Below are 27,298 nucleotides of genomic sequence, written 5' to 3'. Positions count from 1 at the left end.
TGACTTTGGGATCTTAAAGTATCCCCATCTATTCTCCACTCGGGAAAATAATTAAAGTAACAATCAGGACCATTGAGACCGACACAGGCCTTTGAGTGAGTTCAATTCAAAAGCAAAAACAGTCCGAAAGCAGGGGAGAGGTGCAGAGGAAGCCTTTCTAAACTTCAGGCTGAGAAAGCAGGGGAGCGGCCCCTCTCCGGCAGGTGCTCTCGGACTCAGCCCCCTCCGCAGGACACCTAGCCTCCCCCTGCTGCCGCCTGCCTTCCCCCCGGCCGCGGGTCCCCTCCCGGGAGGCCGGCGAGGCGCCGGGACTACAGGCAGCGAGGCCGCGGCAGCCGGGGGCGGAGGCGGGGGCGGGGGCGGCGGTTGCTCCCCGCCCGGGAGGCTCAGGAGGTGATGGGAGGAGGCGGAGGCAGGAGGAAGAAGGGGAGGTCGGGAGGGAGTGTCCGGTCCGTGGGCGCAGACAGCTCTGCCAGACCTCCCGCTCCCCCAAGCCTGCCGCCGCAGTGAGCCCCGCAACGCGAGAGGGGAGTCCGCCGGAGCAGAAGGGAGAAAATTCAAAACGAGTTTACTCAACCTCGTCTTGGCTCCGAGGCCCTGCCATGGAGACCAGCGCACTGCGCACGCGCTCCCCTCCGGGAGGCGCAATTCAGGCCCTTAAGGTTGGGCCCTTCTCGGCCACCGTCGCCCCGGTCCCTTCCGAGTCGTTTTCCTGCCCAGCACTTCCGCTCTGCAGCCTGAGGTAAGAACACATGGTCTGGGCTGAGTCCGGCTGTTGCTGTAACGACGCATAAAAAACAGACCGGGGGACCTTTGTCACCCAGGGTTAGGGAGCAGGAAATGGAATGTCTGACCGGAGAAGGGAGTTTTAAAGGCAAATAAGAGAACCTGAGTTCCGTGTGGCTAAATAAATAAAACCTCCACTCCCGGCGTTCAGAGCGCTCCCTTCTGGGGTTTGTAGTATCTGGGCGCTGAGGCCGAAGTATCCGGCCTAAAGACACCCTCTAAAAAAAATCAGGTTCGAGCTAGTTCTTTTCCCTGTCTGTCTTCCTAATCGATTACGGGTCTGATAGCGCAAACATAGAAGTGTTTAGGGGACTGGCTGCTCTCAAGACTGTGCTTGACTGATCGATGTTTCCTGAATCTCGGGATAGGTAGTTGATGTGTGCGGGCTGGGCGCCTGCGCAACGAGAACCTCGTGGTATGGTCTGAGGAAGCTGAAGGTAGCAGATCCTACCTTCCAAGGCTCTTGCCGCGTGCTGACTGTCAACGCACAGATCTTTGTGGAGGAGTCTCGTGTGCACTTTCCGCCATGGCACAACTCCAGGCACGGTTCTACACCGAGAACAAGAAGTAAGTATGCGTCTCGGCGTTTGCCCCTGCCTTCCCGGAGCCGATCTGGCTTTAAGACCCCGTTGGGTTTGGACCCTGTAGTCACTGGTAGTCCTTGCGGTTTTGACTGGGAATATACGTTAAAAGAAACAGACAAGGTTTAGTAAATCAAAGCTGAAAGGAGTTTAATAAGTATCTGGCCGGAATTAGAAGGATTTAATGCAAATAAGATAACCTGAGTGCCGGATAGAATAAAAATAAAAAAGACTTCATTCGCCCTCCCCTTCCCGTACCCCTCACTTCTGCCCTATGTCGTCCCGTTTGGAAGCGGTGGACACGATTTAGCTGGCTTCCTGGATCTCCGTTTTTCCACCCACCTTCGTGAACGCTTTATAATTTGAATGTGTGTGGAAGGAACCGGGCTTCGAGTTTGCTTTCGGAATGATGCACACACTACTTCATAATTTGAGGGGTGAATAGTGACAGTTCTGTTTACAGGCTGTCCGCTAATGGTGTCTCATGGTTTCTGAAAGCACGGCTTCATTTGCTCTTCTCAACCATATTAGGAATTGGATCTGTGAAGTTACCGACTTGATTAGGTGTGTGTGCCCCAGTGGCACTTCCCACAGTGGGCTGGTTCTCCCTACATTGGTCATTAATTTAGAAAATGTCCCCACAGACTTGCCTTCAGGCCAATCTCATTGAGGCATTTTCTTAATTGAAGTTCCCTCTTAGATGACCGTAGCTTCTGTCACATTGACAAAACTAACCAGGACAGTGTGCACGTATATGTTTATTTGTGTGTATTTATGTGTTTATATATAAATAAGCCATATAGATGGCAGATTCACTAGTGATACATACGGAGCATGGGTGAGATTCAGGTGCATCATAGTAGTAGAATTGTGCAACCATCAACACAATTCATTTATAAAAAGTTCACCACTCTTTAGTTCCCACTCAGTCCCTTAAACACGCCCCACCTCTGTCATCCACTTACCCACAGGCCGTCCCATCTCTGTGTATGTGTACATGCTGGACATTTTGTGTAATGAGATTATACAAACTGTGGTCTTTTGTGGCTGGCATCGTTCACTTACTGTGTTTTTTATAGTTTAAACATAAGGCAGACTATCATAATACTTCATTTATTTTATGGCTAAATAGCCCATTGTATGGCTCGTTTTCTCTTATTGTCCTGTTAGACATTTAGGCTGTTTCAGTTTTTTGGCTATTGTGAATAGTGGCTGTGCAAGTATTTATGTACACTTTTATGTGCAGCCCTCGCTGGCCTGGAACTCACTGTGACCGAAGGCTGGCCTACCCACTGATCTACTGGCCTTAGCCTTCCAAATGCTGGGATAAAGGCCTATGCCACCATGCCCAGAGTGTTGTTCTGGGGTCAAATGGCAAGTCCACATTTAACTTAGAGCTATTGGCACACTCTTTTCCACAGTAACTACTCCATTTTACATTACCACCATCAGTGAATGAGGGTTCCTCTTTCTCTGTATGTATCTTCACCAACACTTTATTTGCACAATAATGGGTACAAAGTGATATTCATTGTGGTTTGGTTCTGTGCCTGTTGGTCCTTGCTCTTTCACTAGGAAACCATCTATTCAAATCCCTTGCCTGTTAAAAAAGACTTCATTACTGAATGTTCTTTATATATTGTGCATACAAATTCCTTACCAGATAAATGATTTGCAAATGTTATTTCTTTTTGGGTCTTTTATTCTGCCTCCGGTCATAAATTATTCTAATTTAGTTTGCACAGCTATGAAGATCTAACTAAAGTACTGCTGTTATTCTTTAACTTGGACTGCTACAGTGGTTCCTTGTTGCCTACACAAAGAATTAAAAACTATTTCATAGTATATGGGATTTAAAACACTATGTACCTTTAGTCTCATCTTTGAACACTTCTTAAAGTAAAATCACTGCCTGAAATAGGAGTAAGTTCCTTTGGTCTGCCTCTGGGAGGGATTAAAGGCGTGCGCCACCACCCCCCGGCTTTGGTTTGTTTTTCTGTGTAGGCCTGGCTGTCCTGTAACTCCACTGTGGACCAGGCTGGGCTTGAACTCACAGAGATCCATCTGCTTCTTCCTCCCAAGTGCCTGCTTGATTCTTTGAGAATAAAGACACTTTACATCATTTTGGTTTTGCCTTGTAGCAAATGTCTGGCATGAAGGACCCAGTAAATAGTTATTGAATGAAGAAATTGAGATTTGCCAAAATATGTGTAGACATAATACTGACATATCATTTCCCTTTTATAGCTATGCCGTAGATGATGTTCCTTTCTCAATCCCCGCTGCCTCTGAAGTTGCTGACCTTAGTAACATCATCAATAAATTGCTGGGGACCAAAAATGGTAGGTATATATGCTCCAAGAAGTTAGGAGAGGACACAGTGCCACCAACTACACATAAATACAATTTTGTTTTGACACAGGATTTCCCCTGTAGAACCCTGGCTGTCCTGGAACTTGCTCTGTAGACCAGGCTGACCTCAAACTAAGAGATTCACCTATCTCTGCTCATAACTATATGTAATTTCAAAATCCAATACCCTCACACAGACGTACATACAGGCAAAAGACCAATGCACACAAAATAAAAATAAATTATAAGAAAAAAATAAGGTCTGGAGAGATAGCTCAGTGAATGGAAGTGTTTCTGTGGAAGCATGAAGACCAGTGTCCAGATCTCTAGGACAGGCTGGTGTGAACCCGCCTATAATCTCAGCACACTGGGAGTAGAGGTGGTCTCCATAGTGAGCTGGCCAGCCAGACTAGCCCAACATCAAGCTCTGGGTTCAGTGAGACCTTGCCTTAATATTTAAGGTGGTGAGTGACATTCAACATTAGCCTTGAACTTACACACTCATGCACTCAAACGTATGCTCACACGCACATATGTAAAAAAGAAGACACAATTGGTTAATGCCTTTGTTTTGATGTGGTTGAAACTGAAGTCTTACCAATCATTTAAGGCTCACTGGTTTACATGATATAGTAGAGGATAGAGGAACACAAGACACTCTGTAGAGCCACAACATAGCTCAGCTAGCTAAAGGCTTGCTGTCCAGTGGTGCAAGCCTGGTGACCTGAGTTTAATCCTCACAACCCAAGTAAAAGTGGAGAGACCCAACTCCACGAAGTTGTCTTCTGACCACCACATGGGTGCCATGGCGTACACGCCCACAAACACACATCATGCATACACAATAATAAAAATAAAAAATAGAAAGACACTTTGGAGATGTAATTAACCAAGCCCAGAATGTAAGAAATACAAGATGTTGACCTGCTTTTCTCAGTGAGGAAATGACAAGAAAAAGGAGGGGGAGTTTTAAAGATTGAGTAAACACATTAACCAGTTAGGTGCCAGCTTTCAAAAGCCTACTACACAAAATGAACAGCTGTGCCTGATGATACACACCTGCAGTTACAGTGCTCTAGAGACTGACAATGAGTCTGAGATAGCCCTATTTATCTGTCTAGCCTCTAGAGGCTAGCCTGGGCTATGTATGTATGAAACCAGTGTGGGCTACACAGTAAGACCCAGTTTCAAAATATAAGTTACATTAATTAGAAAAAAAACCCTCATGAATAATGACCTGAGTATTTGATAATAACATGGCTAATTTCTGTTTGTTTTGTTTTTTGAGACAGGGTTTCTTTGTGTAACAGTCTTGGCTGTCCTGAAAGTCTCTTCATAGAAGACCAGGCTGGCCTCGAACTGACTGCGATCCACCTGCCTCTGCCTCTCAAGTGCTGTTATTAAAGGTGTGCGCCACTACTGCCTGGCCATAGTTAATATTTAACATTGTGTTTTAAGTTTTTATATTTTAGAGACACATAATAAAGCCATTTACAAACAAAATGGTATGGTTTCTGAGGTTGCTTTAAAAGAGAATGGAGACAGGAATAGAAATTATTGATGAGTTGTTTAGTATTAAAGCAGGATGTATGTGTTCACGGTTATTTATATTTTTATGTATGTTGTACATTTCTGTATAACGGAATCTTTTTAAAACTCAAAGAATGGGCTTCAGGTGGTATTCAAGCTATTTTCTAGTCTGTTGACCTCTTGTGTACTCAATAAACCATTCTTTTAAAACAAAAAGATGAGATTAATAGGGTGTTAGATGAGTTAATTGAGTGTTAGAACGTGTGCTTAGCATACATATACCTGGGTTTGAACCCAGGCTCCTAAAATAATTACACCACCTTAAAACCAAGTATAAGTTAAGAGAAAAGTATATTGGTTCTTTAGAAATCATGTAGCCAAGTGGCATGGTGGTGCGCACCTTCGATCCCAGCACCATGATGGCACAGTCAGGTGGACCTCTGTGAGTTCAAGGCTAGCCAGGTCTACATAGTGAGTTCCAAAGACCCTGTCTCAAAAAGCCAGAAATCAGCCAGGCAGTGGTGGTGCACATCTGTAATCCCAGTGCTCGGGAGACAGGCAGGCAGATCTCTGTGAATTCGAGGCCAGCCTGGTCTACAGAGTGAGTTCCAAGACAACCAGAGCTGTTACACAGAGAGACCTTGTCTTAACAAAAACAAGTCATTCGGTATGCTACATGAGCCCTGAGAAGTTGTGGAACAACTGGACAGCAATGGGTACTGCAGACGTGATTGCTTTGGGGCTCCCAAACATGTGACGCTGATATTCTTAAAACCCTTACTCTTTTGCAGAGCTCCACAAACATGTCGAGTTCGATTTCCTTATCAAGGGCCAGTTTCTTCGAATGCCCTTGGTCAAACACATGGAACTGGAAAATATTTCATCGGTAAATCCAAGTACTGCTTATATTCGATTTAATATATTACTAAATATTTTAAGTAACTGCTTATAGAATCAGCTTCAATTGTTTTCAACACCCAAAATTATTTTGCCCTCTTTTTTTGGTTGTTTTTTGTTTGTTTTTCAAGACAGGGCTTCTCTGTGTACTCCTGTCTATTCCGGAACTTGCTCTGCAGACCAGGCTGGCCTCTGCTTCCAGAGTTCTGTGATTAAAGGCGTGCGCCATCACCACCTGGCCTTTTGACTTTTTTTAAGTGTCTCAGAAAACGTTTTTAAATCACATTTACTTATTTACATATTATATGGTGTGTGTAGGTGCCACAGCCTGCATGTGAAGGTGGAGAACAGTTAGTGTGAGAGTGGGAGTCAGTGCTCTTCTGTGGGTCCCAGGGATTGAGTTTACGACCTCAGGCCTGCTAGCAAGTGCAGGAGTACAGCATCATTGTACATATCTCAGAAAATGTGGGTTAGGTTATAGTGATTGTGATACCCTATAATTTTTAAACTTTCTTTTGTTTTTTTGTTTGTTTGTTTGGTTGGTTTTGGTTTTGTTTTGTTTTTCAAGACAGCCCTGGCTGTCTTGGAATTAACTCTGTAGATCAGACTGGTCCCACACTCACAGAGATCTGCCTGCCTCTGCTTCCCAAGTGCTGGGATTAAAGGTGTGCCCCACCACCCAGCAAACTTTCTTTAATGTTGTTTTTATAACTAAGACTATCACCAGGAGCTGGACAGATAGCTAAGTGGTTAAAAGCACTAACTACTCTTCAGTGGATCTGTGTTCAATTCCCAGCACCCACATGGTGGCTCACAACTGTCAGTAACTCAGTCTCAGGAGATCTAACTCCCTCTTCTGGCTTGCTTGGGCACTGCATATACATGCAGGCAAGATACAAAATAAAAATAAATCTAAAACAAAAGGAATACAGCCAAGAGTAATGGTGCATACCTTTAATCCCAGCACTCAGGAGGCAGAGGTAGTCAGGTCTCTGTAAGTTCACTAGCCTGGTCTCCATATGAGTTCTAAACTAACCAGGGTTATATAGTGAGATCCTGTCTGGAACAAGAAAAACAAAAGGAATATTTGGAATCAGCAAGATGGTCTGACTGAGTAAAGGCAGTGGCCACAAAGCCTGATGACCTGAGTTCATCCCCAGGACCCACCTGGTGGAAAGAGAGAACCAATTCCTACAAGTTGTCCTCTGACCTCCGTGTGCACTGTGGAATGCATGGATGCACACTCACACAAGATAAATGAATGTAATAAAATTGTTTACAATATAATTTGTAAGTTCTCCTATATTTTGTGACTTCAAAATGTTATAAAATATGTAAGAGCAAACTTGTCATTTTATCCATTTTTAAGTGTGCAGTTCAGTAATGTGAAGTATGGTACTGTGCAACTATCACCACTGCCCATTTCCTGAACTCTTTCATCATCCTGAACAGAGTTCTCTCCTCACTGAGAAATATGCTTTTATTTTTGTTTATCTAAATATTTTCTTACATAAAATCTCTCTTTTGGGGGCTAGAGAGAAGGCTCAGTGGTTAAGAGTGCTTGCTGTTCTTCCAGGGGACCTGAGTTCAGTACCCACATTGGGCAGCTGACAGCTGCCTCTGATTCCAGCTCCAAAGGGATACAGTGCTTCTCTTCTCCACCCGTCCTCATGCACATGTGCCCATGCACATACACATAATTAAAGATAAAACTAAATGTTTTCTAAAGCTCCCCTTTTATTCCCACTTTCAACGTAAGTTTTCTGAGGCTACTAATTTTTATATTCTTAGCCGAATCTGAGGCCAAAGAAAACCTTGACTTTTTAAGTGGCTCCCAAATTTTCTGTCTTCAAAGTAATATTTTGAAACTGCCCCCTGATTTATTTTCTGTTCTCTGTGTGACTAGGAAGAGGTTGTGGAACTAGAATATGTGGAAAAATACACCGCACCCCAGCCAGAGCAGTGTATGTTCCATGATGACTGGATCAGCTCGATTGAAGGGACAGAAGAATGGTATGCCCGGGGGTGTGCTTTTTGTTTTCTCTCTCAAGATTTTTTTTTTTTTTTTTGGTTTTTTTTCGAGACAGGGTTTCTCTGTGGTTTTGGAGCCTGTCCTGGAACTAGCTCTTGTAGACCAGGCTGGTCTCGAACTCACAGAGATCCGCCTGCCTCTGCCTCCCGAGTGCTGGGATTAAAGGCGTGCGCCACCACCGCCCGGCTCTCTCTCAAGATTTATTCATGATTATGTATACAGTGTTCTGCCTGCATGTCAGGAGAGGGCACCAGATCTCATTATAGATGGTTGTGAGCCTAACCTCTAATCAGTGCTCCTAACCCGAGCCATCTCTGCAGCCCGATTCTTTTTTCTTATGTACATTCTTCAGTCTTTGTCATCCACAATGTGACTGTTTCTCTCTGATTCCTTTTTTTCATAAAAGCAACTTTGTGCTGTGTGTATTGGCGACCATGCCAAACAGGCATTTGCAGTCAGTGCATTGAAGAAGAAAAAAGTGTTTATTATTAGATTTTCTTTGTTTCAAAATGTTGTGATATTTGTATTTATATAAGTCAGCAGTCGTTGATACTTAAGACCAGAGATACACACTGCTTCATAGAGGAGAAAAAAATTAGGGCTGCAGATCCCCCTAACCTACCACCATGAAGATTCAGGCATGCTACTGTAGGGCTAACATGGGCAGCCTGAAGTCAAGGAGGTATGGATGAATGTCTTAGAGCACCGGTTCTCAATCTTCCTAATGCTGTGACCCTTTAATATAGTTCTTCATGTTGTGGTGACCCCAACCATAAAATTATTTCATTGCTACTTCATAATTGTAATTTTATTAGTGTTTTGAATTGGAAATATCTGATATGCAGAATATCAGATATGTGACCCCCAAAGGAGTCTTGACCCATGGGTTAAGAACCATTGTCTTTTTTTCTTTTCTGTTTGTTTGTTTTTGGGGGGGGTTGTTTGTTTGTTTGGTTTGGTTTGGTTTGGTTTGGTTTTTCAAGACAGAGTTTCTCTGTAGCTTTGGATCCTGTCCTGGAACTTGCTCTGCAGACCAGGCTGGCCTCAAACTCACAGAGATCCTCCTGCCTCTGCCTCCCGAGTGCTGGGATTAACGGCATGCACCACCACCCACCACCACCACCTGGCAAGAACCACTATCTTGCTGAAAGATCAGAGAAGTAGAGCAGCCAGCCACTAGAGAGAGACTTTTTCTTTTTTTTTTGTTTTTTTTTTGTTTTTTTTGAGACAGTGTTTTTCTATAGCTTTGGAGCCTGTCCTGGAACTCACTTTGTAGACCAGGCTGGCCTTGAACTCACAGAGATCTGCCTGCCTCTGCCTCCCAAGTGCTGGGATTAAAGGTGTGCGCCACCACAGCCCAGAGAACCACTGTCTTAAAGCAAATGGCTACTACTGATCCTAATCCTACTGGCTTTAAAGAAAAATACCTTAAAGAGCTGGAGAGATGGCTCAGTGGTTAAGAGCATTGCCTGCTCTTCCAGAGGTCCTAAGTTCAATTCCCAGCAACCACATGGTGGCTCACAACCATCTGTAATGGGGTCTGGTGCCCTCTTCTGGCCTGCAGACAGACTGTTGTATACATAATAAATAAATAAATATTTAAAAAAAAAAAAGAAAAATACCTTAGGAGTTGATCAAAGGAGTACCTTACTTCCATCTTTCCTTTTTCGGGGCCATTTTATTTTTATTTATTATTAAGTGTTTTGTTTTAGGGTGCGTGCGTGCGTGTCTTCCTATATAGATCAGGCTGGCCTCAAGAGCAGAGAGATCTTCCTGCTTCTGTCTTCCAAGTGTCGGGATTAAAGGTGTGCCACCATGCATGGCTTGGTTTTTCTTTATTCTTCATGATTTTCCTTTTTGCTTTGGTATTGTAGGGGGTGTGTATGTCTGTGGTGCTGGACATCAGATTGAGAGGCTTCTGCTTACTGGACAAGTGCTGACCACTGAGCTATATGCCCTCCCTGTTTTTCTTTTGAATAGTATTCAGTGGTTAATTAAGGAATGTTAGGCTTTACAAGCAGTTTGTATTGCTTTGAAATTTATAGCATTTTCAACAATAAAAGTGAAATCTCATTGTTTCAGTGGTTCAGAAAATTAGTGTAACATCTGAGCTGCTGCTTTGACATCTTGTTCTTCATGTTAAAGAGGAGTTTACTTTGCCATTACCATAGAAACAATTGGTCATCATCTTATTGTATTTCATAGTATTTCTTCCCATTGTAGGATCCTGTCTGGTTCTTATGATAAGACCTCTCGGATCTGGTCCTTGGAAGGAAAGTCAATAATGACAATTGCGGGACATACAGATGTTGTGAAAGATGTGGCTTGGGTGAAAAAAGGTAGGATTATACGTAAGAGGAACCCTAAGACTTAAAATTGAACTAATTTTAGTCTAGTAAAAAGGTAGGATTATACGTAAAAGGAGTCCTAAGAGTTAAAATTGAACTTATTTTAGTCTAGTTAAAGAGTGATTGGGTGTACAGAGAAACCCTGGGGGGGGGAGGGGGACACAACACAGGAAGGAAGGAAGGAAGGAAGGAAGGAAGGAAGGAAGGAGAAATACCAAAAAAAAAAAGAAGCACTTGTGTGTGTGTTTCTATGGTTTTAGTTTTTTGTGTAGCTCTGGCTGTCCAGAATGGCCTCAAATTCACAGAGATCCACCTGCCCCTACTTCCTAAGGGCTGGGATTAAAGGCGTGTATCACCGCCATCCAGCAAGAATTAATAATTTTTAAATCCATAGATTGCTGTTTGTTTCTGCCTGATCCTGGAATCTGAACCCAGGATTTTGTGCGTGCTGGGCAAGCACACTGCTGTTGAGGCTTGTTACTAGCTTCAAATCCAGGAATTTACAGAAGTAAATCATTACTAAAATTATCTGTACATGTTCTAGTTATTAAGTATATTGAACGCATTTTTCCTACTTTTAAAGAATCTTTTCTTTTTGGCGACAGCAGGGGGTGGTATGGTCACAGGATCTCACTGTACAGACCAGGCTGGCCTGGAACTGCCACCCTTCTGCCTCGGCCTCCTGAGGGCTGGGATTGCAGGTGCATTTTCCTCCTTACTATGATAACTCTCTTTCAAAATCAGTCCATCTGATTATTATTAAAACAGTCACAAAGATGCTGAGTGATTACAAAATAAGATGCAGTTAAGATTTTGTACTAACTTGTTTCTTGTTTTCTCTTTTCTTCAGACAGTTTGTCCTGCTTGCTACTGAGTGCCTCAATGGATCAGACGGTTCTCTTATGGGAATGGAATGTGGAGAAGAACAAAGTGAAAGCCCTACACTGCTGCAGAGGTCATGCTGGGAGTGTGGACTCCATAGCAGTCAACAGCTCAGGAACTAAAGTGAGTAGCCAGTGTGTTGCCACTATTGTGTTGAGTTAGAATGTAAGCAGCTGAGTAAACATTTTATATATACATACATATATAGTCCTAATGATTTTCTAACTTCCATAACAATCAGAGCCTAAAAAATAGCAAGACTTTATATCTAAAGTAAATACAATAAGATAGATATATTTATTAGATTTACTTCTTCTAGATATCTGTCTTTATTATATTCTATAAGTTACATTTTAAAAATTGGAATAAGCCCGGCGGTGTTGGTACACACCTTTAATCCCAGCACTCGGGAGGCAGAGGCAGGCAGATCTCAGAGTTTGAGGCCAACCTGGTCTACAGGGTGAGTTCAGGACAACCAGGGTTACAGAAAGAGAGAGAGAGAGAGACCTACCAAGTAAACTAGTAATTTCTTTAGATAACCTTAAATAATAGTCATTGACAATTTTTTTAATTTATCAAATTCTTTTTTTTTTTTAAGATTTATTTATTATGTGTGCAGTGTTCTGCCTATATGTATGCCTGCAGGCCAGAAGAGGGCACCAGATCTCATGAGCCACCGTGTGGTTGCTGGGAATTGAAATCAGGATCCCTGGAAAAGCAGTCAGTGCTCTTAACTTCTGAGCCATCTCTCCTGCCCTTATCAAATTCTCTTAAAGTGCTCTGTCATCTATTAAACATCTAGATGATACCCAAGCCTTAGCACACTAAGGCTAATGTTAACGGCTTATTTTATTATTAGTGTTAACATACATCTTATACTTGACCTGAAACTAAATCCTCAGTCTGTTGTTTTTGTTCTTTGATGCAGGTTCTCACTGCATCAAAGAACACTGTAGCCCAGGTTGTCCTGGAATTCTACTTATGTGGTCCAGTCTGGCCTCATATCCCTTTTGACTGGCCTGCTTCAGCCTCCTTCCGAATACTGGGATTACAGGCATGAGCCACCATTGCCCAGCCTGGCCTATTCTTTATTATAACAAAATGGATACAAACCAAAAAGTAATGATCTCATTGCCTTATGAAGGGTTACAGACCCTCTTTTATTTGAAAGTTCCCTTTGCTGCATTGGAGAATCTCAGATTTAAGAGTGTTCTGCGGGGGGCTGGAGAGACGGCTCAAAGGTTAAGAGCATTGCCTCCTCTTCTAAAGGTCCTGAGTTCAATTCCCAGCAACCACGTGGTGGCTCACAACCATCTGTAATGGGATCTGCTGCCCTCTTCTGGCCTGCAGGCATATACAGTATTGTATACATAATAAATAAAGAAATATTTTATTTAAAAAAAAAAAAGAGTGTTCTGCAAGGGCTGGAGAGATGGCTCAGCGGTTAAGAGCATTGCCCGCTCTTCCAAAGGTCTGAGTTCAATTCCCAGCAACCACATGGTGGCCCACAACCATCTGTAATGAGGTCTGGTACCCTCTTCTGACTAACTGTATAAATAATAAACAAACAAACAAATAAATAAATAAATGAGTGTTCTGCAACTTTGAGTAACAAAGAATGTTTGATGCACTCAATGATAAAGGTTTATGATTTATCTTGAGTCACAGAGATTATATGTTGTTGAGTACAGATTTACATGAATTAACCATTCTTGTCTTTTGACTAGGAAGTTAGACCTATATTTTACTTATACATGGGCAGAAACTCATCTTCAGTTTGTTAAAAACACAAAAGAAAAGTTGTAATAGCCAAAGAAAGAACGAACAAGTCAGAACAAGAAGGTGATAATGCATTTGGGCCTCAAAGCTCTGAAATGAGAGCTAAATGTAGCGGGCATACCTCAACCCTTTGTGTGTTCCCAAGTCACTTGTGTTCGATTTGAGCCATATTCCGGTGTTCTCTACATGAAATACTTCTAGTTTTATCCCTTGTCCCTTGCAGGGAAATGTGTTTTCTTTCCCCTAGAAAATGTCCAACTTTATTTCTCAGGATTTATTTGTAAAGGTGCTCAGTATAGGTTAGTTGCCCACTCTGATCTAAGCAGCTGTGTGGGACACGGGCGCTTATAAGCATGGCAGCTGGTTATCATGGAGATCAAGGCCACAGCTTCCAGAAGACTGGGAAGCCAAGTATGATTATCGAGTAGTAACGATTACAGAGCCTGTGTACAGAGATGAAACAGGCAAAGCAAAATTTGGAAAGTAAAAATGGGGGCAAGGGGCAAATAATGTAAGTTATTACATATGCTTTCTCCTTCATATGTATCTAGTTTTGCAGTGGCTCCTGGGATAAGATGCTAAAGATCTGGTCTACAGGTATAAATATTTTTTTGTACTTTGACTTATTAATCATGTTTCTAGAATTTTAGTGAAACTTTTACTTCTCATATTTGCTGTAAAAATAGACCAAAGTATTTTAGTATATACAAAAAGAAGTATAGTATGAAGACAAATTATATTTGTTTTAAGTTTTTTGATTCTTTTTGAACTCTACCACCTTTTTATTTGAAAGTCACTGATTGCTACATATATATATATATATATATATATATATCTGAGAATGCACTTAATTAAAAAAAAAACCTGGAAGTTATTTTTTGAGTAGTTTTAACTCATCTTAAGTCACTTAAAAATGAGTTTTGAGTGACTGAAAAGATGGTTTAGTGATTAAGAGCACTTGCTGCTCTTGCAGAGGACCCAGATTAGCTCACACATTCACATAGCAGCTCACAGCTATCCTCAACTCTAGTGTCAGAGGATCTGACACCCTCTTCTGGCTCCTGGGCACCAGGCACATGTGGTATACACACATAAATACAGACAAAACATGCATACATATAAAAATGTCTTTGAAATTTTCTGTTTGAGGCAGGATCTTTTTATAGATCCCTCACTGTCCTGAAGCCTGGCACTCGCCATATAAAACATCCTGGCTTCAAACTTGTAATCCTCTTGCCTCGGTGTTCCTCATGCTGGGATTACAATCATGCACCACCATACCAGCTTATTTTGAAAATACAGATGAAGGAGAGGACAGATTCTTAAAAGAAGTTAGGAAATGCTGATGGGAACAAAAGGAATGGGGATAAACCCACACACCTTCTTAAACTTTGAGACCTAACAGCTGTATATGTAAAAAGATCAAAAGACCCCATTACTTCTGGTGGAATTGCTGTTTACAGTTCAGACCCCAATTAAATCTCAAAGTAGTTAATGAGTTCAGAACCAGTTTAATCAACTTTAAATAATTATGTGTAATATGGCAGAAAATATACATATTAGTAGATGTTATAAAAATACTTAAAGCAAACAATTTTTGAAAAAGAATGTAGTTTAGTTTCAATTGTTTTCCTTTTATGAAATGTCTTATTCTTTGATAGTATCAGGTAATGAGATACTGTTTGGTACAGCTATTACTGTTAAGGGATTTATAATCTAGTTAGGAAAAATAAATCAATATTCATGAAAGTTACAAAATATTAAAATCTATAGTTTTCAGTCTTAGTATTCTCCCTGACTAAATGATGTTTATAACAAAGATCTTTCCAAATAAAAAAAGAATTAAGAATTATCCAAGGACCTGGACATAAATAACTCATTGATAAAGTACTTGCCTGGCGCTAGCGTGGATCTCTAGCACTACAAAACAACTATGAAGCATTTTTATTTTTTAAAAAAGGAAATAGTGAGATTAAGCATGGCTAAAGTACATCTTCTAACCTGTGTTTACGTTATTTTCTGCATGGCATAAGTATAATATGGCCATAGTAACTTAGTCTAAATTGAACAGGAAGCAGCTTTTCATCATTCTGATAAAATGGTCCATATTCTTAACAATGAGCATAAAAACAGTAAGATTTCAAACAGTTTAATTTTGAGTTTTTTTAATATGCTTTTTAAAAAAAAACAGTCTTTTCCATATTTGATTGCCAATCCAGGAAATGTTTTTACTTTTGCTGCTACTAAGAATTGAGTCTAGGACCGCGTGTGTGCTGCTCAGGTGCTTAACATTGCTACAGTCCCCAGTGGTCAGAGAGAATGTTTATATACAGTTTGTGTTAACCAAAACAACAAGGAATATACATTCCCTAATTAGTCAAAAAAGAAAACTGTATACCCAAAATGTAGGACATTCTTGAAGTTTACCATTAATAATAACTAAATTTTTCAATATTAAATACTATTTTCTATGATGTAGTTCCTACAGATGAAGAAGATGAAATAGAAGAATCCACAAATCGGCCAAGAAAAAAGCAGAAAACAGAGCAATTGGGGCTAACAAGGGTAAGTTTGTTTTTGTTTTAATTAAAATAATAATCACATCATTTTCTCCCTTTCCTAGCCAACCTCCAACTCCTTCCATGTATACATCCTTAAGAAGCTCATCTCTGGAAGAAAATATTTCTATCATTCTCATCCTTAGTTCCATAGTGTGAGGCCCCATGAGATTTCCTCCCTCTGTGTTAGCATGGCTAGTGATAGAGTCCTTGTCCAGTCTTAGTTAGGCAGCCCTACTGCTGAGGCTGTCATTGATGAAGCTTCCCTGTCATTTTTAAGAGAGACAATCTCAGATTTCATGGTCCTCAGGCTTTTAACAATCAAGTTGTGTTGTAGATGTATCCATTGGAGCTGGGCATCCCATGATCAGTTATTTTCTGCATTTGACTAATTGTCGTTTTCTGTAATAGTCTGTCTGTTAAAGTATTTGTGAGCATTGACTATATTTGGCTTTGGTCTGTTTGATGAAATTATGATAATTCAGCAAATCTTTTTTTTTTAAATTATTTTTATTTTTATGTGCATTGGTATTTTGCCTGTGTACGGGTGTTGGATCCCCTGGAACTATAGTTACAGACAGTTGTGAGCCACCATGTGGGTCCTGGGAATTGAACCCTGGTCCTCTGAGGAGCAGTCAGTGCTGTTAACTGCTGAGCTAGCTCTCCACCCACCTCCTTGTTTTGCCTGTATTCTCCTTTATCTTGTTGCTTCAACCATGGTTATGCTTTCCTTCAGTATGTACTGGTTTTTTTTCTGAGAATTTGGATAGTGTAACATCTGAATCAAGCTTACAGAGTGATAGGGTTATCATGGTACATTTTTATCATTAACTCTTGATTGGCAGTAATTATCTGACTGTCTAATACTATTTATTTCATATACTGAAGATAAAATCCATTTTAGAGCTGCTAGTTGTATCCTGAATCACTAGAAGTCATTAATGTGAAGTTTAATTCTGTTGTTTAGCAGTTAGATCTCATTAAACAGAGTTTGTTTAGTTTGAGACGGACTCTTGCTTAGGCTAATGTGGAACTCACTGGCTTGGACTGGTCTCAAACTACAGTAGTTCTCCAGCTTCCTGGTTGCTGGGACTCAAGAATGTGTCACTATACCTGACTTTTTTTCTTCCACCTTAAATCGTGATTGAATATATTTGATGTAATTAGATACACTTACATAGTGATTATCATATTCAAATTACTATGTCCATCACCTCCCACAGTGCACTAGCTCTTCAGTTTTTTATAACAAAGTTTGTGCTCTTTGACTGATATCTTCCCATTTCTACCAAATCTGGCGATGACTACTGTCTGCTTGTATGAGCTTGACTTTGATCCCGTTTTGATATAAAGGTGTTTGTTATGCTATCTAACCTTGTTTATTTAATGGAAAGGAGAATGGTGAGTCAGCTGTGCCATTGAGCGTATGATCATACATTAGTTATTATAGTCATCACTAACATAAATATAAAACTGTTGAAACTAAGATGGGACAGAGTAATGACTCAGCAGAATAGACCACTAGCTCCAGAGGACCCAGGCTGATTTCTCATTTCTGAATGACAGCTCACAATTTCCTGTAACTGCAGATCCAGGGGATCTAATGCCCCCTTCTGGCCTCCTCTTGCATCAGGCGTGCACATGGTGACAATGCAGACAGAAACCCTATACACAGATTTTCTCACTGAAATCAGTAGTTTTGGTTTTATGTTTGTTTGCTCTTAATTAAAGTTTAACATACATTAAGAAGCTTAAGCGTACTGGGCAGTGGTGCTGCACGCCTTTAATCCCAGCACTCGGAAGGCAGAGACAGGTGGATCTCTGAGAGTTCAAGGCCAACCTGCCTGGTCTATAGAGTGAGTTCCAGGACAGCCAGAGCTACACAGAGAAACCCTGTCTTAAAGAAACAAGTATCAATCAATTAATAAAAACATTTTTAAAAGCTATGAATGAAGACACATGCTTACAAATTAGAACTTTAAGGAAAGGATTGAATTTAGCGCCTCGTGTATGCTAGACAGATGCTGTGCAGGTGTTCCTTGTTGTTGAATGTTAGGTGTTGTAAGTTTCCCAACTTTGGGTTCCACGTGCCTACAAGTACTTGAGATAATGACTTTTTTTTAGAGCTATAACTGGCTGACATTATCTAACATACTTAATGTATGCCTCTTTGAAAGCAAGAAGAGCTCCTGTGTAGCCCAAGCTGTCCTAAAATTTCTGGGCTCAACCAGTCCTTTTGCTGGAACCTCTCCAGTACCCAGAACTACAGCGCTTGCCTCACTGCATCTAGCTATGTACTAACTTATATATAAATTTATTTTAAAATGTATTTATTTTTATGAGTATGAGTGTATGTCTCTATATTGTATGCATTCTGTTGCCTGAAGAGGCCAGAAGAAGGCATCAGATCCTCTGGGACTGTCATGTGAGTGACTGAGAATTGAATCCAGGTCCTCTGGAAGAATAGCCAATGCTCTTAACTGCTGAGCCATCTTTCTATCCCCTGACTTTAAATAAAGTGTATCATTTAGAGCTGGGCATACTGCCACATGCCTATGATCCCAGCACTAGGGAGGTAGAGGCAGGAGAACTGGGAATTCAAGACCAACTTCAATTACATAGTGAGTTGGGGCCAGCATTGGCTATATGAAACATTGTCTGAAAATAGACAAGAAATTATGTAGCACTGTACTTTTGTTTTTGTTTAAATACAGTAGAATATAATTTAAGCCCTAGTTAGTGCTTTGATACTGAATTGTGAAATCCCTGGTCATATTTTTAGCTTGTTTATATGTAGAAACCAGTAGTTTCAAGATTTTCTTTTTCAATTTTTAGTTTATGTGGTATATGTTACTGTGTGTGATGTCATATGTGTAAGGTCAGAAAACAATTTTTGGGAATTGATTCTCCTTCCACCATTTGGGTCCCTTGGTTAAACTTAGTTCATCAGTCTTGACAGCTGACACTTATCCACTGAGCCCCTTCATATATAAGACAAAGAGAGAAATGTCTATCTTGGAGAATTACTATAAAAACAATAATCCACTGGGGAAAAATCTGGCCTATCTACTTTAGACATTGACATCTCTTTTATTTTGGCAGGGTATCATTATGTATCCCTGGCTGGCCTGGAACACAAGAGATCCCCCTGCCTCCTGAGTACATCATCACACCTGACCCTAAAATCTACTCTTGTTTCAGTTACTCTGTGGTGAAGATATTTTTCTCTTCTGGGGGCCTTTTATTTCTAGACTCCCTTGGTGACCCTCTCTGGCCACACTGAAGCAGTTTCCTCGGTGCTTTGGTCCGATACTGAAGAAATCTGCAGTGCATCTTGGGATCACACAATTAGAGTGTGGGATGTTGAGTCTGGTGGCCTTAAGTCAACTTTGGTAAGACTTAATTTTGGTGTTCCTCTAGTTAACATTGAGCTTGTCAGTAATAAATTTCTCTTTGGTTAAATGTTCTTTCCTTTTATTTTCAGACAGGAAATAAAGTGTTTAATTGTATTTCCTATTCTCCCCTCTGTAAACGTTTGGCCTCTGGAAGCACAGATAGGCATATTAGACTGTGGGATCCCCGAACTAAAGGTATGTTGTATCCAGTGGGGAATATTTAAAAGGATAAGTTTCTATGAAAATTCTTTCGGTGTCTTCTGCTTCTCTTTCCTAAAACCACTGCATTTTCTTCGTCTTCATCCAGATGGTTCTTTGGTGTCGCTGTCCCTCACCTCACATACAGGCTGGGTAACATCAGTGAAGTGGTCTCCTACCCATGAACAGCAGCTGATTTCAGGCTCTCTAGATAACATTGTCAAGCTGTGGGACACAAGAAGGTAAATGTTGGGACTTGGAGCATGGTTCAGCAATTAAGAGCGCTTGCTGTTTTTCCAGAAGACCCAGGTTTGGTTCATACTACCTCGTGTGACAAATACTAATACTCAAAAAAAGTCCCAGGATTGGGCTGTAGGCATAGCTTAGTAAGTAGAGCATTGGCCTTGCACACATGAGGACCCTGGAACCTAGATAAACAACGTGAATGGTGTTGGGCATGCTGGTAGTCTTAGCACTGGGGACTTTATCCTTTATCTGGATCCCCCTGCAGGACTGGATGGTAATGGGAGCCGAAATCTGGAACTCTGACCGCTGTGGCACGGCATGAGTGTATGGTGCACAGCAAACCCCATGCACAAAATAATTAAGTGGTTGTTTTTATATTTTAGAAAAATAGGTTTATGAGGGAAATTTGAGAGTTTTGATTTGATTGTGTCTGTTGCCCATCTGGCTTTTATGTATTTAGGAATATAAACATACCAAACTTAAGGAAAAGATTTGGGATAGAAATATAAAGTATAAAAGTGTGAAATTGACCTTATTGTGAATAAATTTTTGTATTTAAATAGCATTTTTCTTGAGTGTTTGTTATAATAAATGAGAAGTATTACTAATTGTATGTTTGTATTGAAACACTGCATGCATGTAACGTGTGTATTTTCATCTTTAGTTGTAAGGCTCCTCTCTATGATCTAGCTGCTCATGAAGACAAAGTTCTAAGTGTGGACTGGACAGACACAGGGGTAAGAACTTACAAATTACTTGGTGAAGAAAGGATAGACCTTATGCTTAAAGTTAACAGGATCTTTCTGGTTGGTCTGATCTGATCTGGTCTTTCTCTGGCTGTCTAGAACTCCCCGTGTAGACACTGCTGACTTCAGACTCTGAGCTCCGCCTGTGTCTGCCCCCTGAGTGCTGGGATTACAGGCTTGTGCTACAAAAAAATTGTTTTTACATCTCATACCAAAAAACTGAAAACAGATTTGCTCTTTAAGAGTAACAAAAGTTGAAGTTTTAAAGCAAGTCTTTTTTTCCCCACCTAATATATCATTTTGTTTCTTTTGGCAGTTCTGGGAACTGAACCCCCAGGGGTTCACCTATGCTAGGCAAGTGGGCTACTACTTGGCTATATATCCAAATCCCATATGGTCCATAAATTCACTACTTCAAATTGATTGTATCACAGTATTTCTAGTTTGAAATACCTGTTTTAGAAGGTTTTTTGTGATGAGACCAGGTCTTGATATGTAGTCCTGGCTGACCTCAAGCTAACAGCAGCCTCCCCTACCTCATCCTCCCGAGTGCTGGAATTGCATGTGTAGTTTACATAATTAATTCTACATAATAGAAATGGATTAAAAAATGTACTTCAAGAATTATAATCAGCCATGCAATGGTGGTGCACACCTTTAACCCCAGCACTTAGGAGGCAGAGGCAGGAGGATCTCTGTGAATTTGAGGCCAGCCTGGTCTACAGAGTGAGTTCCAGGACAGGCTCCAAAGCTACAGAGAAACCCTGTCTCAAAAAACAAAAAAAAAAAAAAAATTTATAATCATTTTTATGTGCATGTGTTATCTCTTGTCCAAGAATTCTTTCAGAATGTAGGTCCTAGAGCTACTTGATATAATCTGCAGTGTACATTTGCCTGAAAATAATATACTCTTTTACAACGTGATTATTTCTAAATGTGGTAGCTCACACCTGTAATCTCAGTTCTAGGGAGGCTGAAGCAAGAACATTGCTGCAAATTTGAGGCCAGCTTAGGCTATAGTGTAAAAACCTATCTTCAAAAAGCAAACGGAGCCTTTGTTGTTGTTGTTGTTGTTGTTGTTTAATATTTATTTATTATGTATACAATATTTTGTCTGTATGCCTGCAGGCCAGAAGAGGGCGCCAGACCTCTTTACAGATGGTTGTGAGCCACCATGTGGTTGCTGGGAATTGAACTCAGGACCTTTGGAAGAGCAGGCAATGCTCTTAACCACTGAGCCATCTCTCCAGCCCCCTGTTGTTGTTTTTTTTTTTTTTTAAGTCTAAAACTATTTTAGTTTATTATATACCTTGGCAAATACTTCATTGGAAGTAAAATAACATGATGTGTCTCAACCAAAATAATTGATTGTTTTTAATATTTTGTACACTGTATAGTGATGTAGATTGAGTGTTCCTTATCGGAAATGCTTTGGATGTGCAGCTTTTCAGATTTTGGAATATTTGCACATTTATGAGATATCTTAGAATGGGTCCCAAACCTAAATGTGAACTTCCTTTTGATTCTGCTGCCTAGCTATTGGCCATTTGGTTTTTTAATTAGACCAACCAGGTGCCTTAGGCAGGCAAAGCAACGCATCTTTACATCGTTGAAATTGGCCCAAAGCCTTGTGTGTATCAGCATGTGCTCTACCTGTGAGCTACATCTCCAACCTACACTGCAGACCTTTGATTTGGGGATGATCAACCTAGTAGCGGAGATGTTTGTTTTAATATGTCCCCTTAAATACTGTTTCAAGCTGTGCAGTTTAACATACATCAAATCGTTTGTGTTATGTATATGACATCAAAGAAGAAGCAAAACTGTTTGGGTATAGATAGAAAATATGGTCAGAATACAAGATATATATACACATATACATACATATCTTGTATATATATTCATATGCACACTTCGTGTGGGCAATGTCTTGCCAAGCAGTGGTGGCATGTGCCTTTAATCTCAGCATTTGGAGGCAGAGGCAGGCAGATCTCTGTGAGTTTGAGGATAGCCTGGTATACAGAGTAAGTTCTAGAACAGCTATGGCTACACAGATCCTCTCTCAAAAAAAACAAAATGAAAGTCGTATTTAATCATGTCTAGCTACTGTATACTTATATTTACTTTTCTCTCTTTTCACACAGCTACTTCTGAGTGGAGGAGCAGACAACAAATTGTATTCCTACAGATACTCACCTACTACTTCCCATGTAGGGGCTTGAACAGGAAGGATTGTTCACAAACATTGTTGGGTTTTGTTTTGTCTTCCGTGTCTTACCGTTGTGTCATAGACTGTGAATGAAATTGGAGAGGACTGGGGATATAGCTCAGCCCTGAGTCCTGTCTCTAACACGTGGAAAGAAAGTCGGTGTGGTAGGGCATTCCTGTAATCCCAGGACCTGGGAGGTTAGCAGCAAGAGAATCAGAAGTTCAAGGTCATCCACACCCCACTGTATAGTGAACTAATCTTAGGCAGCCAGAATTGCATGAGTGTCTCAAAGAGAAAGAAGTCAGTGGCTAGTCCTCCAATACCACTGTCAATGCAGAGATAGGAAGCAGCCCTTTAATATGTGTATAATGGTTCATCTTTCATAATAGCTGCATTTTACTCTTTGTCTTTCCTTTTTATAAAACACAATAAATGTGTGGTCTGAATTGTTTACCCTATGCAGACCCCAAAAATTTAATTGAGTTTTAAAGTACACTTTTAAAAATACTGGTTTGAAATTAAAATTTGCCTTTGAACTGTTATAAAAGGATATATTACAAATACAGTAAGTAACTTTGTCCCTTCTTTTTTCTATTTGAAGAAAAACCTAGAAAAGACTAATATTGCACCAGGCAGTGGTGGTACACGCCTTTAATCCCAGCACTCGGGAGGCAGAGGCAGGTGAACCTCTGAGTTTGAGGCCAGCCTGGTCTACGAAGTGAGCTCCAAAACAGCCAGAGAGCTACGCAGAGAAACCTTGTTTCAGAAAACCATCATTGCACATGCTTGTAACCCCAGTACTTACTGGAAGCAAGAGCTTTAGGACTTCCAAATCATGACTGGCTTCATAACTAGTTCAAAATCAGAATCAGGATGAACTACTACTAACACCACTCAGCAACTTCCTAAATTTAAAATTAGGCCCAGTTCCAGGATAGCCAGGGATACATACAGAGAAACCCTGTCTAGAAAAAAAATTATAATACCTGTCAGCTCACCGTTAGGCAACTTTGTTTTGCTTCATTCATTAGAATAAAGATGGGAATAAAGGGACCTAATGATGCATTAGGCAAAGTGCTAGTAGGCAAGTCTGCAGAAATACATGAGACTGGAACAGTGAAGCATCTAAGGGAAAGAACAGACTGGTACATAAACATGATACACATGTTCTGTGTAACTTCCTGGGGAGACGAACACATCTGTTCACTGTAGACAGTGGACCAAAGAGGATTCCACCAGCTTAGTGAAGCCTGAGTTTATCAGACATACTTTAGGAGCATGGTGACACAATGACAGGTCTACTCCAGCGTGAGCGACAGCGCCCAAACTCCTCTCCCTGTGCCTCTGCAGGCACTGCACTGACACATTTGAATTCTGAGGAAACCTACACGAGGTGTTAAGAGGCCAAATAAGCTGGTTAGAAGGGATCCCAAACAATATTGGGACCGTCTGTTCTATGAGTTCTTGTCTTGCCCTCCCTGGAATGGAGTGGGTGTATACCTAAAGGAAACTTAATTGCCATGCGGGAACAATTCAAACAGGAAAGTAGCAATTGAGAGTCTTGGTGACAGTGGAATGTCAACTGAGGGACTGGCTCTGCTCTGTGCGGTCTGCAGACAGCAGGTCACTAATGAAATTAAGGCAGATATCAGAGGCTAGACTTAAAAGTCGCTGGCGGAGTCTCAGATTGGAGGCAGCTGCAAGAATGAATTTCCATCTACCACCAAAGTATGGAAAGACTGGGACAGGAAAGGTTCAGATCCTCCCACTCCGTGCTTCCCCCCCACCACCACCACCACACACACACACACGTCCTTCCTCTTCGCAGCTGCAAGTCCTGGAGGCTGGAGCATGGCAAACCTCCCAACGGTCTGTCTCCTTGAAGATAGTATTCTTCGAGAGCATATAGGAGCTGGCTGACTCCACCAGAGTCTAGTTCTCTTCCTCTGAAGAACAATGCCAAAACTGGAGGCCTTGTCTGCTCTGTTAAGAGAGCCAGGCAGCCCTCGTGGACTGAATCTGTGTGTGTACCTACAAATAATGCATGAAAGCCCGGCTTAGTAACCCATGCCTTTAATGCCAACACTCGGAAGACAAAGGCAAGCCTGCTCTACATAGTTCCAGGACAGCCAGAGCTCCACAGTGAGACCTGTCTTCAAAACAAAATTTAATGCCTAAAGTGGGGTTAACCTGGAGCTGGAGGGGAAGAACATTGAGCAACCTAAATTGAATCAAGCGGGTGGGTTGCTTTCCTATCCTGCGGGAGTTAAAAGGCTGCCATGAGTTTGTCAGCCTGCAGCTGCTAAGGGTGTGGTGGAGGTAGGTTATTCCAGTCTTCCTGCAGGGCCATCTGTCCATAGGACCTTTCTAGCTTAAATCACAGGGGCCTCCATTACACAGATGGTCAGCACTGCGGGCTATACAGCTTTGGTTGTACTAAGTGACCTCCCACATCAGTTTTTGCCCAGCTTGAGTCTTTTTTTCATTTTGCTCACCTTGTGTTTTGCTGACAGCTGGATTCATTCAATAGATTGCAATGGCTGCCATTTTAACTCCTTGCCCTGGGCACCTGGCTGTTTAGAACTCTTTGTAGCCTTAGAAAAAACTGGGGACCCACCTACCCATCTCTATATGGCCTAGGAAAGATCCGAGGACATACAGTTAATTAACTATGTCTGCCACCTGCTAATCCGTAATCCTTCAAGGATTTGGACTTTAACAGCAAGAAATGCTACTGACACATTGGGGGTGGGGGGAGCGGGTGGCAAAAAATGTATATAGCTTCAAGTATTTGCCCATTATTTGAAATTCAAATATCTGGGTAAGGATCTCAATTCAACTGAAAAGTTTTGGTCCAAATCAGCCTTTTATAGAAAAGGTATCTCTTTTTCTGATTTTACAGCGAGCGCTTCGTAATTAATATTTTACCTGGACCTTTACCTCACGTAGTTCTCCATAATTCCTCAAGACTATTTATCCCAAGTGTAAGCTTTGGGTGTTTTTCTTGCTAGCCTGTGTATCTTATACACAATGAACTTGTGTACTGTACCCTATAGGAAAGGTGAACTTGGGTGTCAAACTTGAAAAGGGGAGCATTTTGAGTTTATTATTCCCTATCAAAACAATTTTCCTTTTGCCTCATTTCCATTCTTTTTTTTTTAAATTTATTTATTTATTAAGGATATCTGCCTCCTCCCCGCCACCGCTCATTTCCATTCTTTTCTGAGATTTTCAGGCTCAGAATTTGCTTTTTACTCTGAAAACTGGTTTATCATTCACTGTCACACGCGGCACTACAATTTTGTATAGGGCCTTTTGAAGTCAGTTATTAACAGTTGCCCCTCTTTACACCTTTTAAAAATGAGGGTTTAAAGTCCCACGCGAAGCCTTTGCGCGCGCTGAGCACCAGCACTGAGTGGCGACCGAGGCGCACAGGCGGCGCGGGGAAGGCGGGGGCTGGGAGGCGAGGGCGGCCCGGGCTTCCACGCGCCCACCGTGGCTGTCACCTCCGCGAACTCCTCCAGGGCGGGCGGAGTTCGCCAGCTGAGACCGATAACTCCGGAGCTCGCCGGGCGTGGCTTTAAATCTCCCGCCGCCGAAGCCCGCACCTCGGCGCACCCGCGCGGCGGGCGAGCGGGCGGGAGCTCGCGGGCGGCGGCTGGGGCGGCGCGCGGAGGAGCTCGGAGCGGCAGAGCGCGGCCCGGGCGGCGAGGAGCGGCGCAGCGCGGCTCCGGCGGCGCGGTGAGCGTCCGGGGCTCTCGGGGCCGCCGCTCCCTTAGGGCGGCGGCGGCGGACAGACCTGGTTCCCATGACAACGGCGGGCGGGGGCGCGGGGGCTCGCCCGGTGCCGACGCTCTCGGCGGGCCGGCCTCAGGCGGCGGCTTGGGCGGACCCGGCCCCTTCTCCCTCGCCGCCTGCGGGAGAAGCCGCGGCCTGAGGCCGGCCTGGATGCTTCCGCTGGGGCAGTTGCTCACAGCCTGTCCCGCTGGCCGCCTTTGTACGTCGTGCTTAATTGATTTGATTATTGTTCCCTTACGGGACGCCTTGCTGACAGCCTCATTGCTCGGTGGACACGGTGAAAGCAGAACCTGAGCATTGCTGTGCTTTAGGGCAAAGTGCGAGACGCGTCGCCTCCTCTCCCAGGTGGGGACCCCAGCCTCGGATTCCGCTAGGGGAAAGCAGGCCAGGTGTCTCTGACCACTGACCTCACCTGGGCGACGATGCGGGCGACCGAAACCTGATGCTCTAGGAAAGATGGAGAAGGGAAAAATAATCCTGCTTGGCATCCTACCCGTGAGGCTGTGGGCTTGCCACCCGGGTGGGGGGTGGGGGCGCTTCATGTAATCTATGTTTTTCATGCACAAAACATATAACTGTTGGCAGCTGTAGGTCCCTGAAATAATTTGTGGGGAAATGTTTCTCTGTGGTTTGGGTTCTAAGTATTCAGGTACTGATTGATTTGATTCTGGCTCAAGCGATGTTTTGTAAAGTGGTATTACTTTAATCGTCTCCACATCACAATTAGCAGCCACAGGTACCTCATTCTTCAGTGGGACTTAATTATATACTACAGTTACACATTTATTGGCCAAGCAAACATCTCCTACTGGTACGTATATATTTTTATATGACCGAAGTTTAAAAATCATCTTATATTTATTATCGGTGTATAACATTCCCAGTTTTCTTTGAACTCTTTTTACTTAACAGTGCAAAATGGTTGATTACGTAGCTATTGGAAGCTGTTATGGGCAGAGCA

At 42.0% G+C, this 27,298-nt stretch overlaps 2 protein-coding genes across 9 annotated transcripts in view; both read left to right on the top strand.

Annotated features, from left to right (window-relative positions):
• Nucleotides 1-396: 396 nt before the first annotated feature.
• On the top strand, nucleotides 397-22,997 carry LOC121445124 (ribosome biogenesis protein WDR12). Of its 2 annotated transcripts, none has more exons than XM_041647130.1 (14): nucleotides 397-742; nucleotides 1,155-1,353; nucleotides 3,615-3,709; nucleotides 6,041-6,135; nucleotides 8,053-8,159; nucleotides 10,402-10,517; nucleotides 11,377-11,531; nucleotides 13,739-13,784; nucleotides 15,667-15,752; nucleotides 18,997-19,137; nucleotides 19,230-19,335; nucleotides 19,448-19,580; nucleotides 20,249-20,321; nucleotides 22,475-22,997. In XM_041647130.1, exons 2-14 carry the CDS (start codon nucleotides 1,313-1,315, stop codon nucleotides 22,550-22,552), a joined length of 1,272 nt encoding a protein of 423 aa, XP_041503064.1. In that variant the 5' UTR covers nucleotides 397-742; nucleotides 1,155-1,312; the 3' UTR covers nucleotides 22,553-22,997. The 2 variants fall into 2 exon arrangements, with proteins under 2 accessions (XP_041503064.1, XP_041503065.1); XM_041647131.1 differs by lacking the exon at nucleotides 397-742 and adding an exon at nucleotides 775-1,018.
• Nucleotides 22,998-26,226: 3,229 nt separating this feature from the next.
• Nucleotides 26,227-27,298, top strand: part of LOC121445123 (islet cell autoantigen 1-like protein) — a 47,761-nt gene continuing 46,689 nt past the window's right edge. For 4 of the 7 annotated variants that reach the window (XM_041647125.1, XM_041647128.1, XM_041647129.1 and 1 more), the window contains exon 1: nucleotides 26,227-26,280. The gene's annotated coding sequence lies outside the window, so the exon portion shown is untranslated. Of the gene's footprint in view, nucleotides 26,281-26,370; nucleotides 26,683-27,064; nucleotides 27,149-27,298 lie in introns of those variants that run through there. The other 3 variants (XM_041647121.1, XM_041647124.1, XM_041647127.1) reach the window with 3 other exon arrangements.

The sequence above is a fragment of the Microtus oregoni genome, unplaced genomic scaffold (genome assembly GCF_018167655.1).
Source record: "Microtus oregoni isolate MIOR12 unplaced genomic scaffold, Mior012 000160F_ref0000428, whole genome shotgun sequence".
Lineage (NCBI taxonomy): Eukaryota > Metazoa > Chordata > Mammalia > Rodentia > Cricetidae > Microtus > Microtus oregoni.
This window is presented reverse-complemented; position numbering and strand designations above follow the sequence as displayed.

What these genes read in the sequence shown, in the direction of transcription:
- LOC121445124 (XM_041647130.1), top strand. Translation starts at nt 1,313, where the DNA reads ATGGCACAACTCCAGGCACGGTTCTACACCGAGAACAAGAA. An exon ending in TGTGGCTTGGGTGAAAAAAG is followed by an intron (nt 10,518 to 11,376) that starts GTAGGATTATAC and finishes TCTTTTCTTCAG; the next exon opens with ACAGTTTGTCCTGCTTGCTA. An exon ending in AAGCTGTGGGACACAAGAAG is followed by an intron (nt 19,581 to 20,248) that starts GTAAATGTTGGG and finishes TTTCATCTTTAG; the next exon opens with TTGTAAGGCTCCTCTCTATG.